General features: G+C 35.1%; 2 protein-coding genes across 18 annotated transcripts in view; one reads left to right on the forward strand and one right to left on the reverse strand.

The window, feature by feature from the left end:
• The window catches only part of tmeff2b (transmembrane protein with EGF-like and two follistatin-like domains 2b), a 127,928-nt gene extending 121,666 nt beyond the window's left edge, over positions 1-6,262 (reverse strand). Inside the window, exon 1 of the mRNA XM_087256829.1 lies at positions 5,682-6,262. Coding sequence (XP_087112955.1) covers positions 5,682-5,856 — 175 coding nt within the window. The 5' untranslated portion in view covers positions 5,857-6,262. The remainder of the gene's footprint in view (positions 1-5,681) is intronic.
• Positions 1-22,916, forward strand: part of LOC147843368 (uncharacterized) — a 413,390-nt gene that overhangs the window by 180,151 nt on the left and 210,323 nt on the right. For 11 of the 17 annotated variants that reach the window (XR_015493298.1, XR_015493300.1, XR_015493297.1 and 8 more), the window contains one exon: positions 12,028-12,224. Coding sequence is in view for 8 of the 17 variants with exons in the window: in XM_087256857.1 (XP_087112983.1) it covers positions 12,028-12,224 (197 nt within the window). In the remaining 9 variants the exon portion in view is untranslated. Of the gene's footprint in view, positions 1-12,027; positions 12,225-20,271; positions 20,437-20,606; positions 20,737-22,916 lie in introns of those variants that run through there. The other 6 variants (XR_015493304.1, XR_015493302.1, XR_015493303.1 and 3 more) reach the window with 2 other exon arrangements.

A 22,916-nucleotide genomic window follows, 5' to 3' on the forward strand; every position in this document is an offset into this window, starting at 1 on the left:
TTGTAGACCGTTGCCCCCCTACAGCTATTTAAAGAGGAGATAATTGCACAGCGGGGCCCTTTGTTCCCAAAGTATCTCTGACAAGCGCTCTTTTTCAGTGCCACATTTACTCCACCGATATATAGAGTAAAGCAGCACCAGATGTACTTGTGTGGGGCCAGATGATTGCCCTCACAGATTTCACATGCGCAAATGCCTATAGTTAAACATTGCGGTTCACATTTTTGCTGGTAACTCAATAGTTGCAGGTGTCCTGAAAATCTGAGCCATGACTCATGATGACCAGTCTAAAGCCATACCTGCACTCTTTTAAATGGTGTTTTCACAAAAGCGCCATAAAGAACCACTTTTGGGAGCTTTTTGTGGACTTTTTTTTGTGTGTGAATAAAATATATTTATTGGATTTGGTTTGAACTACAGAAAAAAATACATTAAAATGAATAAATAAATAAATAAATAAGAACAAAAAGTGAAAGAACAAATGGTTAAAAACTGTGAACATTCATTCATTCATTCATTTTCTTTTCGGCTTAGTCCCTTTATCAATCCGGGGTTGCCACATCGGAATGAACAGCCAACTTATCCAGCATATGTTTTACGCAGCGGATGCCGTTCCAGCTGGAACCCATCTCTGGGAAACATCCACACACACTCATACACTATAGACCAGGGGTTCCCAAACTTTTCAGCACGCGACCCCTAAAATAACAATACCAGTGACTCGCGACCCCCAATATCCCCTGAGGTGGTTATAAATACAGAAAACGTGCATGCAATGGCGCACACACACACCAATAGACCAAAGTCTATTCTTCGTTTAATTTTTTTAATGTATTTCAGTGCTGTAAATGGGCCAGAAAGTTTAACCTGGTATTATAAAATCAATCTGCTGCATCTGACGCTATTGCTGTCTTTGAAATAATGTATTTACCCCAGGGGTCGCAATCCAATAGAACAAGTAAATAAGCTACTATAGTAACTATAAACGGCTGTTTTTTTCTCTTCAGTTGGTTATGGATAAAATATGGTAACTCTTATGGTCTAATAATAATAATAAGATTTTTGGAAATCACCAGGCGACCCCCCTTCGTTGTTCCGCGACCCCTCAAGGGGTCCCGACCCCCACTTTGAGAACCACTGCTATAGACAATTTAGCTTACCTAATTCACCTGTACCGCATGTCTTTGGACTGTGGGGAAACCGGAGCACCCGGAGGAAACCCACGCGAGCGCAGGGAGAACATGCAAACTCCACACAGAAACCCCAACTGACCCAGCCGAGGCTCGAACCAGCGACCTTCTTGCTGTGAGGCGACAGCACTACCTACTGCCCCACTGCGTCGCCAAAAAATGTGAACATAACTATGTAATTAAATTGCTTAAATTCAAATAATAACAGTATATAATTAAAAATAAATAAATAATAACAAAGTTCAGTGCGTATTTGTATCTTGTGTTCCACAGCTTTCCAGTGTTACTGGTTAAACAAATGTGTTAATTGTTGCTGAAATTTAAGACATCTGAACAGTACAAAAAGACACCAACAAGGGTTTGAAAGCTCAAACATCAAATAATGTTGCATGGTCCACCTGGTTCGAAAAGCGTTGAAAGGATTTTATAAAAATCTCATATTGTTCATATGTCAGCTTCTCCAGAACAAGATTGCAAGTCATTTCTTTAATCCACTGGACAGAGGATGGCCTTTTTTCCAATTAAAAGCGGTAACACGATTCGCTTGGAGCAAACTAAAATCTAATAGTTTGCGTTTGCTTGTGTTCAGATCCAGGTTTACAGGGTATATATGAAGTAGTAATTTGGGAACCAAATGTACATCATCTTCATTTAATTCACCAATCATGATACAAATCTCTTTCCATAAATTTTGGCTTTCAATGCACTCCAATACACAATGATAAAGGCAGTGATTCTTCATTGCATTTTGTACAATCAGGAATATTTGAGTTAAATCTATGCAGTTTAGCTGGTGTAAAGTAAGTTCATAGGAGCCATTTAAATTAAAGTAATTTACAACTTGTGTTAATACTGTTATTTTGGACAAATAAACAAGAATCTCTAGATTGCTTTTTTAGATATGTCTTCTTGAAGATCATTTTTCCATGCTGATAAGTAGGATAAGGAGTTATATTTGAATCCCTTTAAGAGTATATTATAAAACATTGATAGATTACTCCTATCTCTTAAATGTTTAAGAGTGTGATCTTCTATGACAGACAATGATATTTTTGAATGTGTTTAATTTCTGAATGTATAAAACTTCTTACCTGTAGATATTTAAACATGTTTCTGGGGATATAATTTTTTTCATTAATTGTTGAAACGAAAGCATTAAATCTTTCTAGTATTAACCTTTTATTTGGCGTATACCTTTAATCATCTATTTTTGGAATCCAAAGTGAAGACTATTTAATAAATAAATAAATCATATTTATAAACCTTTTTGTACTTTAATGAAATATTTGTGCAGAAAATTCAACACTTATTTTATTTTGCAGTGATGTCATTTTTGGTTCCACAAATTACCTTTCATTGAACAGTTCTCTAAAGAACTTTTATTATTTAATTAAATTTATTTTTGTAGCATGTGAAGGTTTTCAGTCACTTCCCTTCAGTATATTCCCTTCTCTATCAGGGGTCGCCACAGTGGAATAAACAGCATATAGCTTTCAATAGTATCTGGATGCAGCCTTTATGATGCAAGCTGTGATTGCATCACTCAGCGATGCAATGTCAGACGCAATGCACAAATGTAATGAGTGACGTCACTGTGAGGGGTAGGGTTAGGCGAGCCTATTAAAAAGCATTGGATGCAGCTCAGATTGCACTGCACCAGGTCTGCATCCAGACCCCTCTCATAACTTTGGCACATTTTACAGGCAGATGCCCTTCCTGCCACAAACCAGAACGCACGAACTTGTACAACCTCTGGTGCTGGAAAACATCCATACACTCTTGGCTTTGTCTAATTCACCTACAGTTGCAATCAGAATTATTAGCCCTCCTAAATTATTAGCCCCCCTGTTTATTCTTTTCCCTAATTTCTGCTTAACAAAGATAAGATTTTTTGAACACATTTCTAAATATAATAGTTTTATAACTCATTTCTAATAACTGATTTCTTTTATCTTTGCCATGATGACTTAAAGTGGCGTTTCTTTGTGGAGTTTGCATGTTCTCCCTGCCTTCACGTGGGTTTCCTCCGGGTGCTCCGGTTTTCCCCACAGTCCAAAGACATGCGGTACAATTGAATTGGATAGGCTAAATTGTCCGTAGTGTATGAGTGTGTGTGTGGATGTTTCCCAGAGATGGGTTGCGGCTGGAAGGGCATCCGCTGGGTAAAAACTTGCTGGATAAGTTAGTGGTTCATTCCGCTGTGGCGACCCCGGATTAATAAAGGGACTAAGCCGACAAGAAAATGAATGAATGAAAATGAATTTTAAGCACTATTTTAAGCTGGATTAGCTTGTCAGATGGCCATTATCTTAAAGCAATTTTCGATGGTTTATTTTTACTATTTATGATGGCATAGCAGTCAAAAAAAGGACAAATGAGCTCATGAATGGGACAAATGAAACACCCAAACCTCCCCTGCCTACGGGCCTGTTTGGGGTAACCAAGACACACAGATAAAACCCACACAAACATGAGGAGAACATGCAAAATCTGCTCAGAGAGGCACTGACATCCTGTCCAAAAAGAAGGCTCAAAAAGACATCATGGCCACTAAACCATTTACCCAATATACCACACAAAGTTTCTATGAATGTTAAAATTTCTTATTAAAACCATTGATGCCAATAAAAAAAAAATACTTTATTTTTAAAAGTATGTATGGTGATGTTCTTCTTCGAACTCAAATTCAACCTTTATTTTTAAGAGTGCAGGTGCTGAAAGTTCTTTATAGAACCACCAATGCCAATAATGAACCTTCATTTTCAGGAGTGTGTACCTAGTAGATCTAGATGGGCAACATTCTCAATGGTACACGTTTGTGCATTACAGTATCAATAGGCAATAGGCTTATCAATAAGATTCTGACAGTATAACCTTGGATAAAAACATCACGGTTTCGGGGTATTGTGATTACTGCTCTAAGGTATGTTCTTTTTAAATGTCTGGATAAAAAAACAATAACTGTTTTCCTATAAACTAAAAAAAAGTAAAGAACAAAATCTAACACATACCTTACAAGAATGGTATAGCAGACATTTTTGGCAGTTTTAAAACCTTGACTTTCCAGACCGCGGTATACCTTGAAAATTGTCTCTAGTATCAACCTATCAAAAGATGCATATTAGCTCATTAATGTGCAGTATTCTAAATTTAGTTAAAGTATATAGTGTTCAACAGGTACGTATGTATGCGTAGAATACAGACCAAGCAACAAGTAAATTATTATTTTTTTATTACAAATTTTTGAGGGGCAATTTTTTGACAGCATTGGTCATTAATATGTGCTCAAATGTAATAGATAATAATAGCAGAACATCTAAATTCAGATTTTCAGGACTTTAATATCACAGAGTTTCCTACAGAATCATTTAAATCTATATGTTTAAATGATTTATAATTCTCTATTATTATAACATATAGTTGAAATCAAAATTATAGAACCCCATTCGATTTTAAAATATATATAATTTTAATTAAATTTTTTAAGAATCTTTCCCAAATGATGTTTAATAGAGCATGGAGATTTTCGTAGTGTGCCTGATAATATTTTTTCTTCTGGAGAATATCTTACTTATTTCAGCTAGAATAAAAGCAATTTTTATTTTTGTTAAAAACCATTGTAAGGTCAAAAGTATTAGTCCCTTTAAGCTATATATTTTTCGATAGTCTACAGAACAAACCATCCTTATAAAATAACTTAACTTACTAATTCCCCTATCCTGCTTAGTTAACCTAATTAACCTAGTTAAGCCTTTAAATGTCACTTTAAGCTGTATAGAAGTGTCTTGAAAAAAATCTAGTAAAATATTGTTTACTGTCATGGCAAAGATAAAATAAGTCAGTTATTACAAAAAAAAACATTCAAACTATTATGTTTACAAATGTGTTGAATAAATCTTCTCTCCGTTAAACAAAGATTTGGGAAATAATAAACAGGGGGCTAATAAATGAGGGGGTTAATAATTCTGACTTCAATTGTACATTATCATATATACTTTATAACAGAACCTACAAGAACCTCTACGTAGCCTTTCTACAACGTTAATGATACTGATTTGCACGAATCTTAACTGGCTTCCAAAATCATTTGAGTGAGTCAGTCTAACCTTAATTCAATACCTGCTCGGCAGAATTTAGTAAGTTTACTCGTGCTAAGCCAAATCCTTAACTCGTGATATCACCAAGTCTGAACGAATCATTCAAATAGTCACTACACTGGTGGCATTACAATGTTTGTTTTTGTGTGACGCCTGTGAGGAGAACTCGACCATGTTTTGCGCGCTCTCTTATCTCATTGCGTTCAATACAAACCACAAACTAGAACTTCTAGACCATTTTCTTGGTGACCCAAAATCAAACCGTATAACAAGTTTACTCAGAAACAAGCAGCAGCTCTGTTATTATTAGTATCACTTTTACAAAAACAGACAAACTTGCATATGAAAGGTGCACGAGCGCTGGAGAGAGTTAAAGCGCGTCCATGTCTCTTACCGGAGCAGTTCCACCCGGTGGGTGTTTGACAGTCGCTCAACGAAGATGGAAACGCGCAAAGTTGTTTCAGCGGTGATATACAAAAAAAGCAATAGGTCGTGATTAAAACTACATGTGTCCGATTCTCCTGCCGCGGCGGTCTGCGTGTCTGTCGCAGCACAGCGCAAAGAGCCATCTCAGTTCACAGGGAATGACAAGGGGACGTGAACCGAGGGATCCGACCCCACGACGAGCGCCGGCGACACAGATCTCAGCCGCGGACCAGGGATACACATCTTCCGGGCAATGCTGCGATCATCCCCATCAATGTGCGTGTGCTCTGAAACCGGCGCGGTTGCACAGTCTTAACAAGTGAAAGTGTCCGGGCGCAGTGCTGAAACTCAAAGATGAGATAAAAAGAGATAAAATCCAAGCAGGGACCTGAAACAGCTGTCCGGATCCACTAGTTGATCATGTTAAGGACTCCATTCTGAAAGAGAAATAACGCTGAAGCTCTGGCTTAAGTAGGCTAGTGTCTCTCTCTTTCTTATGTGCGGTCTGTCTGAGAGTGTCTTGTTCGGCTGGTGTCTGGCTCTGACTGTGAGGAACTGAGGATGATGATGATGGTGATGATGAAGGTGAGAGGTGGGCACACGCTTCGGCGGCGCGGATTGGCTATAGCGGGTGTAGCGGGTACCGAGCCGTGTAAATACAGCATCACAGGCACAGATCAAGAGTGCAAAGTGACACTTTCTGCACCACGGGCGATGAGGGAAATAGCGCTTAGCGTTCACTTTATTAGAGAAATGTTGCTGTTAAGAGTTCTGTATCGTTATTTGGTGGCCTGCGTTTATTTATTTATTTATTTATTTATTTTTGGTTACTTTTGCGATTGAACACCTTCAAATGTAAGCTGACGACAATGTCGGATCGGCAAATGAATTATGTGAATCTTTTGTCACTTTTGTCATAGCGATTCTGAATCAAATCATAAGAACCCAATAGAATGCTTGTGTAAGATTGAATATTTATTTATTTATTTATTTAATTTTCCTTCTGTTTAGTCCCGTATGTATCAGTTCTTACCACAGCGGAATGAACCGCCAACTATTCCAACATATGTTTTATGCCGCAGATGCCCTTACAGCCGCAACCCAGAACTGGGAAATATTTATTTATTTATTTATTTATTTATTTATTTATTTATTTATGGTTACTTTTGCAAATGAACAACACCTTCAAATGTAAGCAGACGAGGATGTCTGATCCGCGAATGAATGTGAATGGATCAATTGAGTCAAATCTTTTGTCACTTTTGTTTGAAAAGCGATTCTGAATCAAATCATACAAAAAGCCCAATGGAATGCTTGTGTAAGCTTCAATATGTATTTATTTATTTATTTATTTCATTTTCCTTCGGCTTAGTTTCTTATTTATCACCCCAGCGTATTTAACCACTAACTATTCCAGCATTTATTTCATGCAGCAGATGCCCTTCCATCCGCAACCTAGAGATGGGAAATATATATATATATATATATATATATATATATATATATATATATATATATATATATATATATATATATATTTATTTATTTATTTCATTTGGCTTAGTCTTTCATTTATCAGGGGTTGCCTCAGTGGAATGAACTGCCAACGAACTGCCAACAGCCACAACGGAATGAACTGCCAACTGCCCTTCCAGCCGCAACCCAGAACTGGGAAATATTTATTTATTTTGTTTATTTATTTACTTACTTATTACTTGCTTGCTTACTTACTTACTTATTTCCCTAACATGTCCCCTGAACCAAGTTATCCTCAAAGGAAATAGTGTTGTACTTTCTGAAGAAAAAAAAAAATTCAGTATGATTTTGAGAAAAGAGGACATCAGCAATGTCCTCATAATTCACCACCTCCTTGTAATACCTGTGTAACACTCATGTCGTTATACACATTTGTGTTCTGATATGAGACACACACACACACACACACACACACACACACACACACACACACAATTAGGCTGCTATATATGTAAGCGAGAACTGATTTGAATCAATCATTTGAGTCATTTCTTTTTCTACTACAGTCTTCACGTTCGCACAGGTGATTCTGACTTTTTGTCAATCGCTAAGCGGAATTAAATCACAACAGAGGCACATTGGAACATGTGAGATGAATTGTCAACCTTATAAAATGTGAAAACATCATATATTTTAAAATTGAGATTTATAGATGTACAAAATATGAACCCATATTTTAAACAATATCTCAATGATGCGTCAGTGTTCTGGGAACGTGTTTCTGTGTGGTTGCTAAGATGTTCACAGTGGTTTTTAACTCATTATGCTGTTTACAGGGAGGTTATTCACCAGGGATAAGCAAAGCTAATAATGATAATTGCCTTAGTAAGCTTTACTAATTATAAAATCTGCAGCTGCAATGCATGCATATATATTTATGACTAATAGCCCATTGCATGTGAGGTGTTATTAATGAAAAAGCAACCAGTGTGCATTATCCAAATACAAGAGATATTTCGAGAAAAATCATTATCAAATGTAGATTTTTACATGTACACTTAACTTATACATTTTAATGATGAAATAAAAATGAAAATAAGCTTTTTCAAGGTAAATAAATAAACACACATTAAAAGACACAAATAAACAAAACAATGTTTAAAATAATCCAACATTTACAGAGTTAATACAGAAATCAATAAATTACGTTGAATTAAAATTACAAAAATCAATGGATAAATAAATAAATACAAAAAATAAATATATTAATATATATTTATGTGTAAAATAAATAAATAAAAATATTAGGGCCAAGCAGTGGCGCAGTAGGAAGTGCTGTCGCCTCACAGCAAGAAGGTCGCTGGTTCGAGCCTCTGCTCAGTTGGCGTTTCTGTGTGGAGTTTGCATGTTCTCACTGCGTTCGCGTGGGTTTCCCTCCTGGTACTCCAGTTTCCCCTACAGTCCAAAGACATGCGGTACAGGTGAATTGGGCAGGCTAAATTGTCCGTAGTGTATTAGTGTGTGTGTGAATGAGTGTGTGTATGTTTCCCAGAGATGGGTTGCGGCTGGAAGGACATGCGTTGCGTAAAAACTTGCTGGAGAAGTTGGCGGTTCATTCCGCTGTGGCGACCCCGGATTAATACAGCGACTAAGCCGACAAGTAAATGAATGAAAAAAAATATTATTGATTAAAATATTATTAAAGTTAGTAATAATAATAATAATAATATAATTAATTAATAATAATAAAATAAATACATAAATAAACAAATAAATAGGAAAAAAAATATGTACATAAAAAAGAAATAGAAATAAATAAGTAAATAAGTAATTAAAAATAAATACATATATACATAAATAAAAATAAATACATTTGTAAATAAATAAATATATTAACAGAAAAAAATAAGTAAATAAATAACTAGATAAATAAATTTATAAAATATGAATAAATAAGTAAATAAAAAAAATATATGTAAATAAATAGATAAAAATATGAATAAATAAGTAAATAAACAAATAAATGCATACATGAATACATAAAATATAAATAAATAAGTAAATAAACAATCAAATAAGTAAATAAATATAAATAAATGCAAAGATAAATACATAAAAACATAAGTAAATAAAAAGTAAATAAATACATAAATAAACAAATAAATAAAAATCTAAATAAATAACCAAGCAAGTAAATAAATAAATATATATATACAAATATAAATAAAAAACAATAAATAAATACACAAACAAATACATAAAATATAAAAAATAATAATAAATAAATAAATAGATACAAATATAAATAAGAATAAAAGTAAATAAACATATAAAAACATAAATAAATAATTAAATAAATAAATACATAAATATCAATAAATAAGTAAATAAACAAACAAATAAGTAAATAAATCAATACATAAATAAATGCATAAACAAATAGAAATAAATAAATAAAAATAGAGTAAATAAAAATAGATTAAACAAACAAACAAACCTCTTTGTAAATTAGGGTGGATGTCCACAAGGAATATTTAGAGGTCTACCTAAAAGATTTATAACCCCTTCCTGTATTAATTCCCACTATTCAGCTGTATTGCAGCTTAAGTGTTGTAGTTGTGGTTGTTGTTTTTGCTGGTTTGTTTGTTTTGTGCATCAGAAGGTCACTGTGCAACATTCACTTACGCACTACCGAGCTCTTGATTATAAGCCAGTGCGGATTCTGCCTCGAAAGGGAATGATGCTTTGGCACTTTTATTCTCTCACTCCCTGTATCCCATCAGGCACCGAAATGAGTTGCCTCGCATGAGCTTGTGTGCTTCTCCTTGTTTCATTTCACGAGCGTGTGTGCTGAGTGAAGCAGCGTGTCATTCATAATTATCTGCCGTCAGCTCGAGTGCAGAAAAAGCAAAGCACACAGTGTTCACACAACTCTCCTCTGCTGTCACACCCAGTTTATGCTTGTTCTCAGAATAAGAGTCTGTCAGACCTTTAAGGTCAGTTAAACTCAATCGATTTCCACTAATTACAAGCCTGTTCACATTTTACATTCTCCACATTTTTCTTCAGTTCTGTTTTCAATAACCCGTTTGACATAGGCTACTCCTGGTTACTTTCAAATGGATATTACAGAAGAGCTAAACGCTCATGTAGAGTGATTCTTAAACTTTTTTTTTTTTATTTGGCAACCACTAATACCAGCACAGTAGTATGTTAAATCTCAAATCTGGGCAAACCTGAAACCTTCATTACCAGTAAAAATAAATAATTAAATAAATAATTAAGATTTTAAGAAATTAGTAGGAGACAAATCATATTTTCGCCTAGTGCAATGAAAATAGTATAGTTATTTTTTTATTATTATTATTTAACTTTTGTATTTTTAAAAATGTAATTTATTTAATTTATGCGAAGTTTTTTTTAAACAGCCCTTATCGCATTCTTTATTGGAAGCCCAAAGCAACCTTTTCTTTTCAGAATTGCTATAGATATAAACTCACAATTGTGAGTAATAAAGTCAAAAAAGTCAGAATTCTGATATATATATATATATATATATATATATATATATATATATATATATATATATATATATATATATATATATATATATATATATATACACACACACACACACACACACACACACACACACACACACACACGCACGCACACACACACACACACACATATACAGCAGTTCTGTCTGGTTCTCGAATCTGATTGGCTGATAGCCGTGATATATTTCAGTAATATCAGCACCCGTACAGCCTCTTTACCCTTATGTATTACTCCGCCCACATACAGGCAGCAAAAAGCAGACACTACAGATCTAAAGTTTAAAAGATGCTTGCTCAGCTGTTTAACTGTCAGCTTATGATTTGAATTCAATGTGGAAGAAAGTAGTTCCTCATACAAAAGGGTTTTTGAGACTCTCCATGTTTGATTTTGTTTTTATATACACATATGTGCAGTCAAACTGTTGTATAAACGCAATATCACACTCGTAGCAGTGCCATATGGCTGTATATCGGCACTAGTTGGGGCACTAAGGCACTCGGCCTGCTGCCTGGTGCCAACGCACGCCTCACACCAGTGCCGACATACAGCCATATCACACTGCTACGAGTGTGATATTGCTCATATATATGTGTGATAAATAATTATGTAAAATACATGGTGTGTGTGTGTGTGTGTGTGTGTGTAAGTTGTATAAATTGCTAAATATTTGCAAAATATTCCGCAAAATCAGTCTGGATTGTCTAAATAAAACTATTTGAAAAAACTAGTTTTATTTCAGACATTTTTATATGACTAACTTAATAGGATAGATTACCCTAAACTGAGATTCTGTCATCGTTTACTCCTTTACTTTCAAGCATAATTAAGTTAATTACTTAATTAATTCAAGTAATTAAGTTTCTGTGTTTTGTTGAACACCAAAGAAGATATTTTAAAGCAAGCTGGAAACCTGAAACCTATGACTCCCATCATATTTTTTTTTCCTTCTATGAAAGTTAATAGTTTCAGATTTTCAGCTTTCTTTAAGATATTCAGTGTTCAAACAAATAATAAAAAAAAAAATCAAAAAGGTTTGTAAACACTAAAATAGGTAAATGGGGTGAACTATTCCTTTAACCTGACTAAATTTCAGAGATCCTGGATTGTAAAAGTTTCCATTAAAACAGGCAGTAACGTTGACATTACTTTATTAGATTACAGTTGCACTTTGGTTTGACTTTTTCTCATTAATTTAACAGCAGTCAATAGTGACATATAATCCTTTATCAGTATTAATCCCCAGACTCACTCACATTCCCTCTCTTTTCTTTTTGTAGATGTTTCAGGCTCGCAGCTCAGACTAGGTCAATAGCACGTCCTGTTACAGCCCTGTTCTCTGTCCAGCTGTGCAGTGATTCATTTCAGAGCTTGAGGGATCGGAACGGCGCTCAGATCAACAGCAGCAGGATTTTTGAGATTTCAGAAGGCTCTTCGGTGAGGAGTGGAATCTGCTGTTTTTTCAGACAGCTCAAAGGTAAAGACAAAGAAAGGACAAGGGGTTAAACTAATCAGTGTTTACACAGATGAGTGAATGTATGTAAGTAGAGCTGTGCAATATGAAGATATATGTCGTATGTATGAAAAAAAAATAGCCTATTGATTCCTAATATGCTTTATTTATGGAGCAGGATCAGTCTCAATAGTAATTTACTAAAACAAAATTAATACGTGCGAAGCACTATCACATTTACAAAAACCACAAAATTAGTATATGTGCAAAACTAAATTGTAACTTCAAAACAAAATTAATAAATGTTTAAAACCAATTCGTAATTTCAAAACACAATTCGTAAATGTGCAAAACCAATTTGGAAATTTAAAACACTATTCATAAATGTCTAAATCTGATTCGGAAATTTAAAACACAATTCGTTAGTGTACAAAACCAATTTGAAAATTCAAAATACAATTTATAAGTGTGCAAAAAATCTGATTCGGAAATTCAAAACATAATTCGTAAATGTGCAAATCCAGTTCAGAAATTCAAAACACAGTTTATAAATGTGCAAAACCAATTTGAAAATTCAAACACAATTTATAAGTGTGCAAAAAATCCGATTCGGAAATTCAAAACACAATTCGTAAATGTGCAAAAACAATTCGTAAAATCACAAAACAATTTATAAATGTTCTAAATTCATTCGTAAATTTAAAACATTATTCATTAATGTGCAAAACCAATTCGTGAATTCAAAACACAATTCATAAATGTGTAAAAATAATTCGTACATTCAAAACATAATTCATAAATGTGCAAAAATAATTCGTAAATTCAAAACATAATTCATAAATGTAAATATTGTATTATAACAGCATGGCAAGAAACCTGCAAGCTTCACAGTAAAAAATTATTACGTATTTTGTGTTTTCTGTTTATTTACGTTTGCTGGGAGAAAGATCAAGGTCCTATAATGCATTTCAAAAGAATAAATAAACATGAAAATAATAAAAACATGAATCACAATAAAATGTAAAAATTCTATTCAACACATTTCTAAACATAATAGTTTTACTAACTCGTTTTTAAAAACTGACTTATTTTATCTTTGCCATGATGACAGTAAATAATAATTGACTAGTTATTTTTTAAAACACTTCTATACAGCTTAAAGTGACATTTAAAGGCTTAATTAGGTTAAATAGGCAGGTTAGGGTAATTAGGCAAGTTATTGTATATCGATGGTTTGTTCTGTAGACTATCGAAAAAATATATGGCTTAAAGGGGCTAATAATATTGGCCTTAGAATGATAAAAAAATTCAAAACTGCTTTTATTCTAGCCGAAATAAAACAAATAAGACTTTCTCCAGAAGAAAAAATATTATCAGACATACTGTGAAAATTTCCTTGCTCTGTTAAACATCATTTGGAAAATATAAAAAAATAATAATAATAAATAAATAAAATGAGGGGCTAATAATTTTGATTTCAACTGTACATTCTCACAAAGTAAAAAATTTTGGTATAGAGACACTAAATAATTTTTTTTTACTTTAATACAAAGTAGAACATTTCTGCTTGAAAGTAAAAATATATTATATTTGAGAAAAACAAATGTTTTTAAGTTTACCTAGGGGGTTGTTTTTTGTTTTAAGGCACATTGAATAAAACAATCATAATTCATAATTTTTCACTTAATCCAGTATAAATATGTACTTTAAATGAAAGACACAGTAGTTTAACTTTTTTTCAGTGTAGAAAAGCACAAATGTCTTGTGAGAGCCAAAAAAAGGTGTTTTTATTGTGAGTTCTTTTGTTGTGTAATCTGTAGTGTCAACTCACATGCCTGTTAGTGTCCAATGCTGCCAGTCGCTATTTCAGGGCCATTTCAGAGCAACAATTCCCACACAATTCAATTAACGGACTGAAAATAGGGCTCCCAAGACTGTCTTTGTTACAGCACTAATATGACTGCCAGCAGGAGAATGTAGTCAGTTAAAAGATTCTCCTCTACTAATTCTCTAAGATGGCCACATTCTAAGCCTGGCTAAAAAGGCCTTTGTCTTTTCGCATGCAGAGCCCCGGTGTCCTCATCTCACACCGCCGACACTCCTATTGTGCTCTTCAGATGAGCTCTTTTAATTGAGCTTTCCTCTAGATCTGTTTCATTTCACTGGGAAGATATTTTCTTTCATTACTGGAATGAGTTTGGTTGGATGAACTTGACCTTTTGAAGTGCTTATTTAGAGCCGTGTGGTTAATTGAAAACTTTTGGAAAAGTGCAGGAAGATGCACATGCACAAAGGCTTTCTGGGAAGCATGCTTGTGTGAGCTGTAGAACAAAACGATTAATGTTATCTGGTGGAATTTTATTAAGGAATATTTACAGGGCCGCTTCTATTATGCGGTACTTTCTGAACTGTAATTTTTACAAAAGGAAACGCTCGGCTGCACTGACATATTCACAAAGTGATTAGGATTGACTGTATTTACTTACTGTAAGTGTGAGGTGTGAACGAAAGCTATGAAGGGCCAAAAGTTAATGCAAATTCAGCTGGATATCACGAGGAAATGTAGCTATTTTACATTGTGCCAGTTTTGGCTAATGGAGTATATACATAGCTAGTGTTTTTCAGCCAACGATGAACTTCCGGTGAAAGGTTTATGTGACTATTTTCAGTTTAATAATATTCCTTTAAGTACATTTCAAGAGTTCACACTTAGCTGATAGTTACTTATAAAGTGTGACACTGAGCTCATAAGATCCTCGGGCCTGGGGCTCCCACGTGTTTGCAGGGTGAGAGGGGAGTTTGAGCTCAGGTAGATCTCGAGAACTCCCCTACTTTTTTACGTCTAATGACAAATTATAGATTGCTATGGAGAGATATCCTGCTCATTAAGAGCTCATCTATGGTGCCAGTTTGTTTTGGTCAATGTCGCATTTGTTTGGACTGTGGGAGGAAACCAGAGAACCCAGGGGAAGGCCACGCGAGCACAGGGAGAACATGTAAACTCCGCATAGAAATGTCGACTGGCCAGTCAGGAGATTTGAACTAATGGCATTCTCTATCAAGGAAAATGGAGGAGGAGTAGGGGTGATTTTTCAAGATAAAGATGAGGTGAGAAACTTTGGTTATTAATAGTGAGTTAGGAATCATTTGATTGGTTAATCATGCCTTAGCTAATGCGGGACCAGTCGTGGTCAATCATAAGCACTTGATCCTCTCAAAGTTAGTTTACAAATAAACTTCACTTAGTTGTTCAAGCATAAAATGAGGTGAACGGCCGTGTAAACACAAGCGCATTAATAGCAGCAGGCTAGCTCTGAAATTCCATTGAAAATACTGTGGTAAAATAGACATGGTGCGGAAAAATAGAATTTAAAGTAGTGCATCTTGTCCGCTTTGATACCCACTTTATATTGTACATAAATCAGGCAGTGAAGATCGCAGATTTTTAAAGATGTCAGATCTTAAAGTGGCGATTTTGTTATGGCTTGACAGTTCAAAGGAAGTGCTTGGGCTGGATGACTAAAAATTAAAATGCCATATGCATATGCTGTATTCAAACCCCACTGCTAAAGCCAACCGTCACTGGGCGATACGCAAATTGTACTAAATTATACAAATGAGGTTGTACAAATTCACACAAATTAGCCACTAAATAAAAAAAGTTCCGAATTGCCCTGACATAACATTGGAAAATCAGACATTGATGTCTGCCATGAGGTATTACAAAAGTTGCTCATAGGCATATCTGGTGCACAAATCACATCATTGAATATTATTATTTTGAAATCAGATTTCAATTTATTTGGCATCCTGGCCAGATTAATAGATGTAAATGCTGGACACATTCAAAAGTGTAACTCTAAAACCCTTAAAGGTGCAGTAGGTGATTTTGCCAAAATGATAACTGTTAGTATAATAGCTTTGAAAACACAGTCCCTCCCCTGCCATCCTAAGCCACGCCTCCTAAAAACACGAACGTGCACCGTAAAGATGACAGCAGACAACCCACTAGATCGTGTCATTCGCCAGTTAGAAAACTTTATAGTACTTTACAATACTACAATTCTGAAAAACTGTATTATGTCTAGAACGTTTTCAGTTGTGTAACAAGCAAAACTTGTCATAATGTGCAATATTTCATGCATGCAAGGATCGCTGATCATCAATCTCTCTCATGCGCTTTGTTCTAAAGCGACTATTAGTTGATGGCCAGCGGCGTGCAGTGATTACACTTATTACTAAGCCATACTGACATGCTATTTCAGACCGAATATTTAGAGTAGCATGGTAAATAATATAGGAATTGCATCACAGGTTGTCATTGTTTAAATATGAGAGGTACAAATCTACATTTATTGACAGACAGTTTGGGCTACTTATCAGAATTATGGGAATTATCATCCAGTCAATCTTTTATCAATCTTTTGCTACTAATTTTCATCCAGACAAATTTTAATTGGATGAACATTTTTTGTCTTATCCCTTACCCAGAATGTAAAAATACTAGGGATGTAACGGTATTGTAAATACCGTCATACCACAATATTAATTTTTTTCGATATTACCGTAGTCGCATGACTCGGTAAAACTATAGGTCTTCTGAGAAATTTTGCTCAGGCGAATGAAGCGAACGGGAGGTACCGGAAACTACAATTCCCATCAGCCCAGGCTTGGCCATAATCCCTTGCGGTCTGTTGTCGCTACAGATCCAGTAATGCGGAAATGGAGTGTGCTGCTAGAAGCGGGGATGAAAAAGAGCTGGGTGTTGTCGCCGCGCGCGTACTGAATAGTGGTGTTGTCGCGCGAGTTCTTATCAGCTGTGTTGTCGCGCGCGTACTGTAAAGCGGGGACGGAGGGTATGTCGCGTCGCGGGGGCACTTTTGATCACTTTGGAAGGGAACTTTCTATCCAAGACTAAAAAGGGCATGTGCACTGCACAGGTTGAGCCCTGTGTGTGCACGTGCCTGCAAGTTGGGGAATAGGACTAATAATCAGTCATGGGGACTGCAGAAACACAGCACACTGTTCAGATTGATGCAGACATGAGATCTCTAACTCACTCATGGTTTGTCCTCTAAAGTGGGGGAAAGACAATGCACAACGTTCCCCATTGCTGTCAACCTGGGCCAAGTCATATCTCTCTGTCCCAGAAACCTCAGTCCCAAATGAAAGGGTTTTTTTCGGTTGCAGGGGACATTGTAAATACCCAGAAATACCAGCTTTTACCAGATTATATTTATATGATCATTTTCCTTTAAAGCCATCTCTATCTAAGTGAGTGAGTGATTAAATGTTGAATGTGATGAGTTTTCAACAATACTAAATTAAAACTTAATTTTTTTACATGGTTTAATATTTTTTTTTATTAATAAAATTGAAGTTCCTGTTTCAAAGCTTACAGATAGATGACTAATTTGTATGTCATTGACACTTTTAGCACTTTTTTGGAGTATTTTTTGGAGTAAGTTTTGTTTTTTCCTGTAAATGATTCAATAAATACCGCACTGTGACATTCATACCGAGGTATTACCGTACCGTGAAATTCTGATACCGTTACATCCCTAAAAAATACATATAAATACATTTAAATCATTTACTTTAATCGTTAAGTTTGGATTGTGAAGAGACTTTAAACCAGCACAACAAGAAATGTTTCTGAAGACAATCACCTACTGCACCTTTAATGATTTTCGAAGAAAAGCATTCTGCCATAAAAGTGATCGGGCTGACCAACATAAAGCAGAACACTCAATATGCAGTGTCATCAAGGCTCGGCCCGATCAGCCTGATAATGGTGCTACAGCAATTAAAGTTCTGAAATTAAATCTCTCAAAACTTGAATGCAAATTAGAATAGACTCAATGTTTTATGTGGCTGGAATGATTGGTTCAAGATGAGATTAATCCTAATTTATGAAACACCATATAGGTCATATTTTCAAACTTTTTGACGTACTTTTGCATATCAATAATTCATAATGTCAGTAATTAAGTGCATGGGGCCACGTTGGCTAAATTGGCTTTAACTATCGAACTGACTGAGATATTTTCAACAAGTTTGGTAGACGTGAATAAGGTCAATCTAAGTTTGGCACAAGATGATGCTTTAATAGAGGGGAAAAAAACACAAAAATGACTGGAACTTTGCAAACTTTTGTCTGATTCACTTGAAAATTGGCATGTAAAGTCTTTGTCCTAGGTGCCTTCAATATGTATGATTTTGAGCAGAAGTGAAGGTTATCAGAGGCTGAATGGAACAAAATTTGCAGGAATATTTGATTCATGGCCCTGGCAATATTTCACCAAAGATAAAAGGTAATTAATTAATATACAGTGCATCTGGAAAGTATTCATAGCGCTTCAACTTTACACTTATTTTTATGTTACAGCCTTATTCTAAAATGGATTAAATTCATTTAATGATTTGAAAAGGCATGATTTGTCTATATAATGATTTAAAAAGGCATACACATGTCTATTTAGGGTCCCAGGGTTGACAGTTCATGTCAAAGCACAAACTAAGCATGAAGACAAAGGAATTGTCTTTAGACCTCTGAGACAGGATTGTCTTAGGGCACAAGGCTGGGGAAGGTTACAGAAACATTTCTGCTGCTCTGAAAGTTCCAATGAGCACAGTGGCCTCCATCATCTGTAAGTGGAAGATGTTTGGAACCACCAGGACTTTTCCTTGAGCTGGCCACAACCTACCTGAGTATTGTTGCTGACTATGTCCATTCCTTTTTGACCACAGTGTACTCATCTTCTGATGGCTACTTACAGCAGGATAACGCGTCATGTCATAAAGCGTGAATCATCTCAGACTGGTTTCTTGAACATGACAATGAGTTCACTGAACTCAAATGGCCTCCACAGTCCCCAAGAGAGCACCTTTGGGATGTGATGGAACAGAAGGTTAACATCATGGATGTGCAGCTGACAAATCTACAGCAACTGCGTGATCATGACCAAAATCTCTAAGGATCATTTTCAGTACCTTGTTGAATCTATGCCATGAAGGATTAAGGCAGTTCTGAAGGCAAAAGGAGGGTCAAACAAGTATTAGTAAGGTGTACCTAATAAAAGGGCCGGTGAGGCTAATGTTTGTTCATAAAAATCACTCTGCAAAAAGGGGAAAATGGAAATAAAACTTTCCAGCATTAATTAATATTAGGAATTGTACCATATAAGCCTAGAATTACTTCTGAAAGATAATGTGATGAAAAAAAATTAACTAGTGACTAAAATGATCTAAATCAGTGGTTCTCAAACTGTGGTCCTTCTAGTGGTACGTGGAGGAATTAAATATATTATATGTACATGCTATTTATATTTAAAAATCTATAAAAAATTATTTTATATATGAATATGATGACATATAGCCTATATATATATATATATATATATATATATATAAGGTCCAGGCAACATTTCCAGCTGTTGATAAATAGGCTACTACATGTTAATACTTTACATATAAGTACAGAATTTTTTTTTAGCTTTTAAAAACAGTAACCGATCATTTTTAACGTTTAAAAGCACATTTTCATTTTCATTTTGATGTTTTTATTTTTTTTTCGTTATTTTAATTTTTTATTTTTTTTAATACAAGGTTAATATTCAAACTATTCATAACAAGTAAAGTGCCTGACAAAAATGAATAGGAATTAAAACAATAAAATAGTAGGAATTTATCTGGCTCGTTTTGGAAATGAACAGAGCTGTAGCTGCTTTGGGCCTACTACGCTACTCTATTTCAATACTGCTCATTATGATGGTACTTGGAGAGACAATTGTTTCCGAGGTGGTACTTGATGAAAAGAGTTTGAGAACTACTGATCTAAATGAATTACCATTATTATAAATATAAAAAAACATGAGTTTAATGTAACACAAGAATTTACTGCATAGTATAAATAACCCCTCAAATATAAAGCATGGTTTTGACACATTGTCTTGGAGCAGATACATTACTTCTAAAAGTAAACATGTCATAAATACATTTAAAAAACCATAAATCACAGTCTCCTTTGCCAAGATGGTTTTATATGAATACGTTGAATGTACCCTTCCAGGAAAAATTTGGAGTCCGCCCTTGAGACGAGAGCAGTAGATTGTGTTGCAGTTGTACAGACGGGCCATGCTCCTCCAATCCACAAGAGTGCATCTGTGGTTTGTCCTAGCTCTGCCTGTGTTCAGGACAGCAATAACAGACAAACCCATCTGATGACTCCCTCAAGGTACATCTAACCTGATTCTGCGTGTCTGTGTTCTCATCTGTCAACTTGACCCGGCTGTGACTATTGAGTTTTATATAGCTCTTGTTTAACTATAAATCTTGACTTTGTCATGCCTGTAGACCTCAGGGGTTGTCTTTATCCGTCCATCACCCTTTACTTTCCCTCTTCAGGACAAAATATGAATGATTTAGGGTAGGAACAGATCCAGGCAAGGGCAAATCAGACAACAGAGAGTGGGTCTACTCAAATATTCACCTGCTAACTGTATGGAATGGATGATCTGCACCGACAACTAGATTGGCAAGTATAGTATAGATATACATTAAATACACGTATGAATGTACAGACTGAATTATTAGGTTTCATGATTTATTAGCCCCCCTGTATATTAATTAATATATTAAATCTAAAGGCGTAACTAGGTTAACTAGGCAAGTTAGAGTAATTAGGCAAGTCATTATATAACTCACGATCACCATCGATCTAGCATTTGCAGATCACTGAAAAACTACAAATCTGCCACTTCAATGAACTACAGATCCCATCATGCACTTCACTCACACACCTGGCACAGATTTCCCTTGACTGCAAACACACAACAGCTGAAGCTGTTCAGGACTAATCAGATGAACTATAAACAAAAAACACACACATCATTGCTGAGTCTTATTTATCTGTAATGCTGCGTTCACCCCAGATGCGGATGAAACGCCAAGTGATTTAAGTTAATGCTTATGTTAAGTCAATGCAAAGATGCGAATAGACATCCTGCGGCACAACATGCTTGAATGAGGCGGCACGAATTACGCGACTGAAGTGGCGCGAGTTAAGCGTTTTGTACATTTGACTTGCGTTTTGTGCGAATCGCTGGAGTTGAAAAATCTAAACTTATGCGGACATTCATGTCACATTAACCAATCAGGAGCTTTCTCTTGCGCATAATGCTGTTCACACCAGACGCGGCATGCATGGATAGATCATATTATTCCTTCTAAAATAGACTCGTGAACATTTTTAATGTGCTCGCTTCATTCACTGTGACTCTAGCTTGCTAGATGGCTAGCATGGTTTTTATTGCTATAGTATCTGTGCTTTATGTACTTTATAAAGGCTGAAAAACAGCGTATATTCTTTCTACGCCATGTCTGAGTCCACTAGATCATTTCAGTGGTGCACCTAGCACTGTAAGTTCATCAACTCTTCCAAAAATTATACCCGGTTAATAGAGGCTTTCAGCAGTGCTTCGGACTGAACTGAGCCCAGTTTGATGAACTGTTATCTGGTGTCAGTAAAAGAATTTTCCTTCAGGACACCAACAACAGATGCTAAGCACGTCAAACGCGCGAAATACTCAACTCACTTCGATTCATTCGCACAAATCGTGCCATTCGCTTTGCCTCATTCGTGCGTATAGCAAAGCAGGGTGCATCTTTGCATTGACTTAACATGTAAATCACTCACGCTTGACACTTCATTCGTGTAAAAGCAGCATAAAAGATCATTTCAAAGCGTTTCCTTGTCCAGCCTACCATGTTTTTGACCTTTGCTTTGTTTATTGTTTTGTGTTGTTTTGCCCACTGTCCCAACCATTTGCCTGTACTCTATGTTTTTGGATTGCCTGCATACTCCTGTCTGTGCCTGTTTTGAATATTGCCTGCCTAACGATTCTTAATAAACTGCACTTGGAACCTCAGCTCCGTTGCATCCTAACTCTTTAGAATAACAGTGCTTTATTTTGTAGACATTCATTCATTCATTTTCTTTTCAGCTTAGCCCCTTTATAATCTGGGGATGCCACAGTGAAATGAACCGCCAACTTTTCCAGCATATGTTTTACGCAGCGGATGCCCTTCCAGCTGCAACCTATCACTGGGAAATGTTCTGTAAACAATCGAAAGGAATTAAAATAATATTGATCTTAAAATGGTTTTAAAGAAATCAAAAACTGCTTTCATTCTAACCCAAATAAAACAAATGAGACTTTCTCCTGAAGAAAAAAATATTATAGGACATACTGTGAAAAAGTCATTGCTGTATTAAACTTCTTTTAGGAAATATTTGAAAAAAGAACAAATAAAATAAATAAATAAATCAAAGCTGGGCAAACTATTTTGACTTCAACTGTATGTATGAATTTATGTACAGTATACATGTATGTATCTTTCTATACAGTGCCCAGCATAAATGAATACACCTCTTATAGATCTCTTCTTTAACATGTTACAATAAGATATTTGTCTATGTACATTAGATTAGATAGTACCAAAGCCAAAATTGGAAATAAAATAACAAAACTTAAGATCAGATCACAGTGTAACAATTTCTATATTACTATGCTATATTATTTTTTGCAATACCTCATTCAAATTGAAATATATTATCTTTCTGTTCCTAAAGGTGACCACATTCTTATTTTAACGATTTATTGACAATTTTGTTTAAATGAACCAAAATATAGTATCTATATTCACTGAGAAATG

The sequence above is a fragment of the Danio rerio genome, chromosome 6, assembly GCF_052040795.2.
Source record: "Danio rerio strain M-AB ecotype USA chromosome 6, GRCz13ab, whole genome shotgun sequence".
NCBI lineage: Eukaryota > Metazoa > Chordata > Actinopteri > Cypriniformes > Danionidae > Danio > Danio rerio.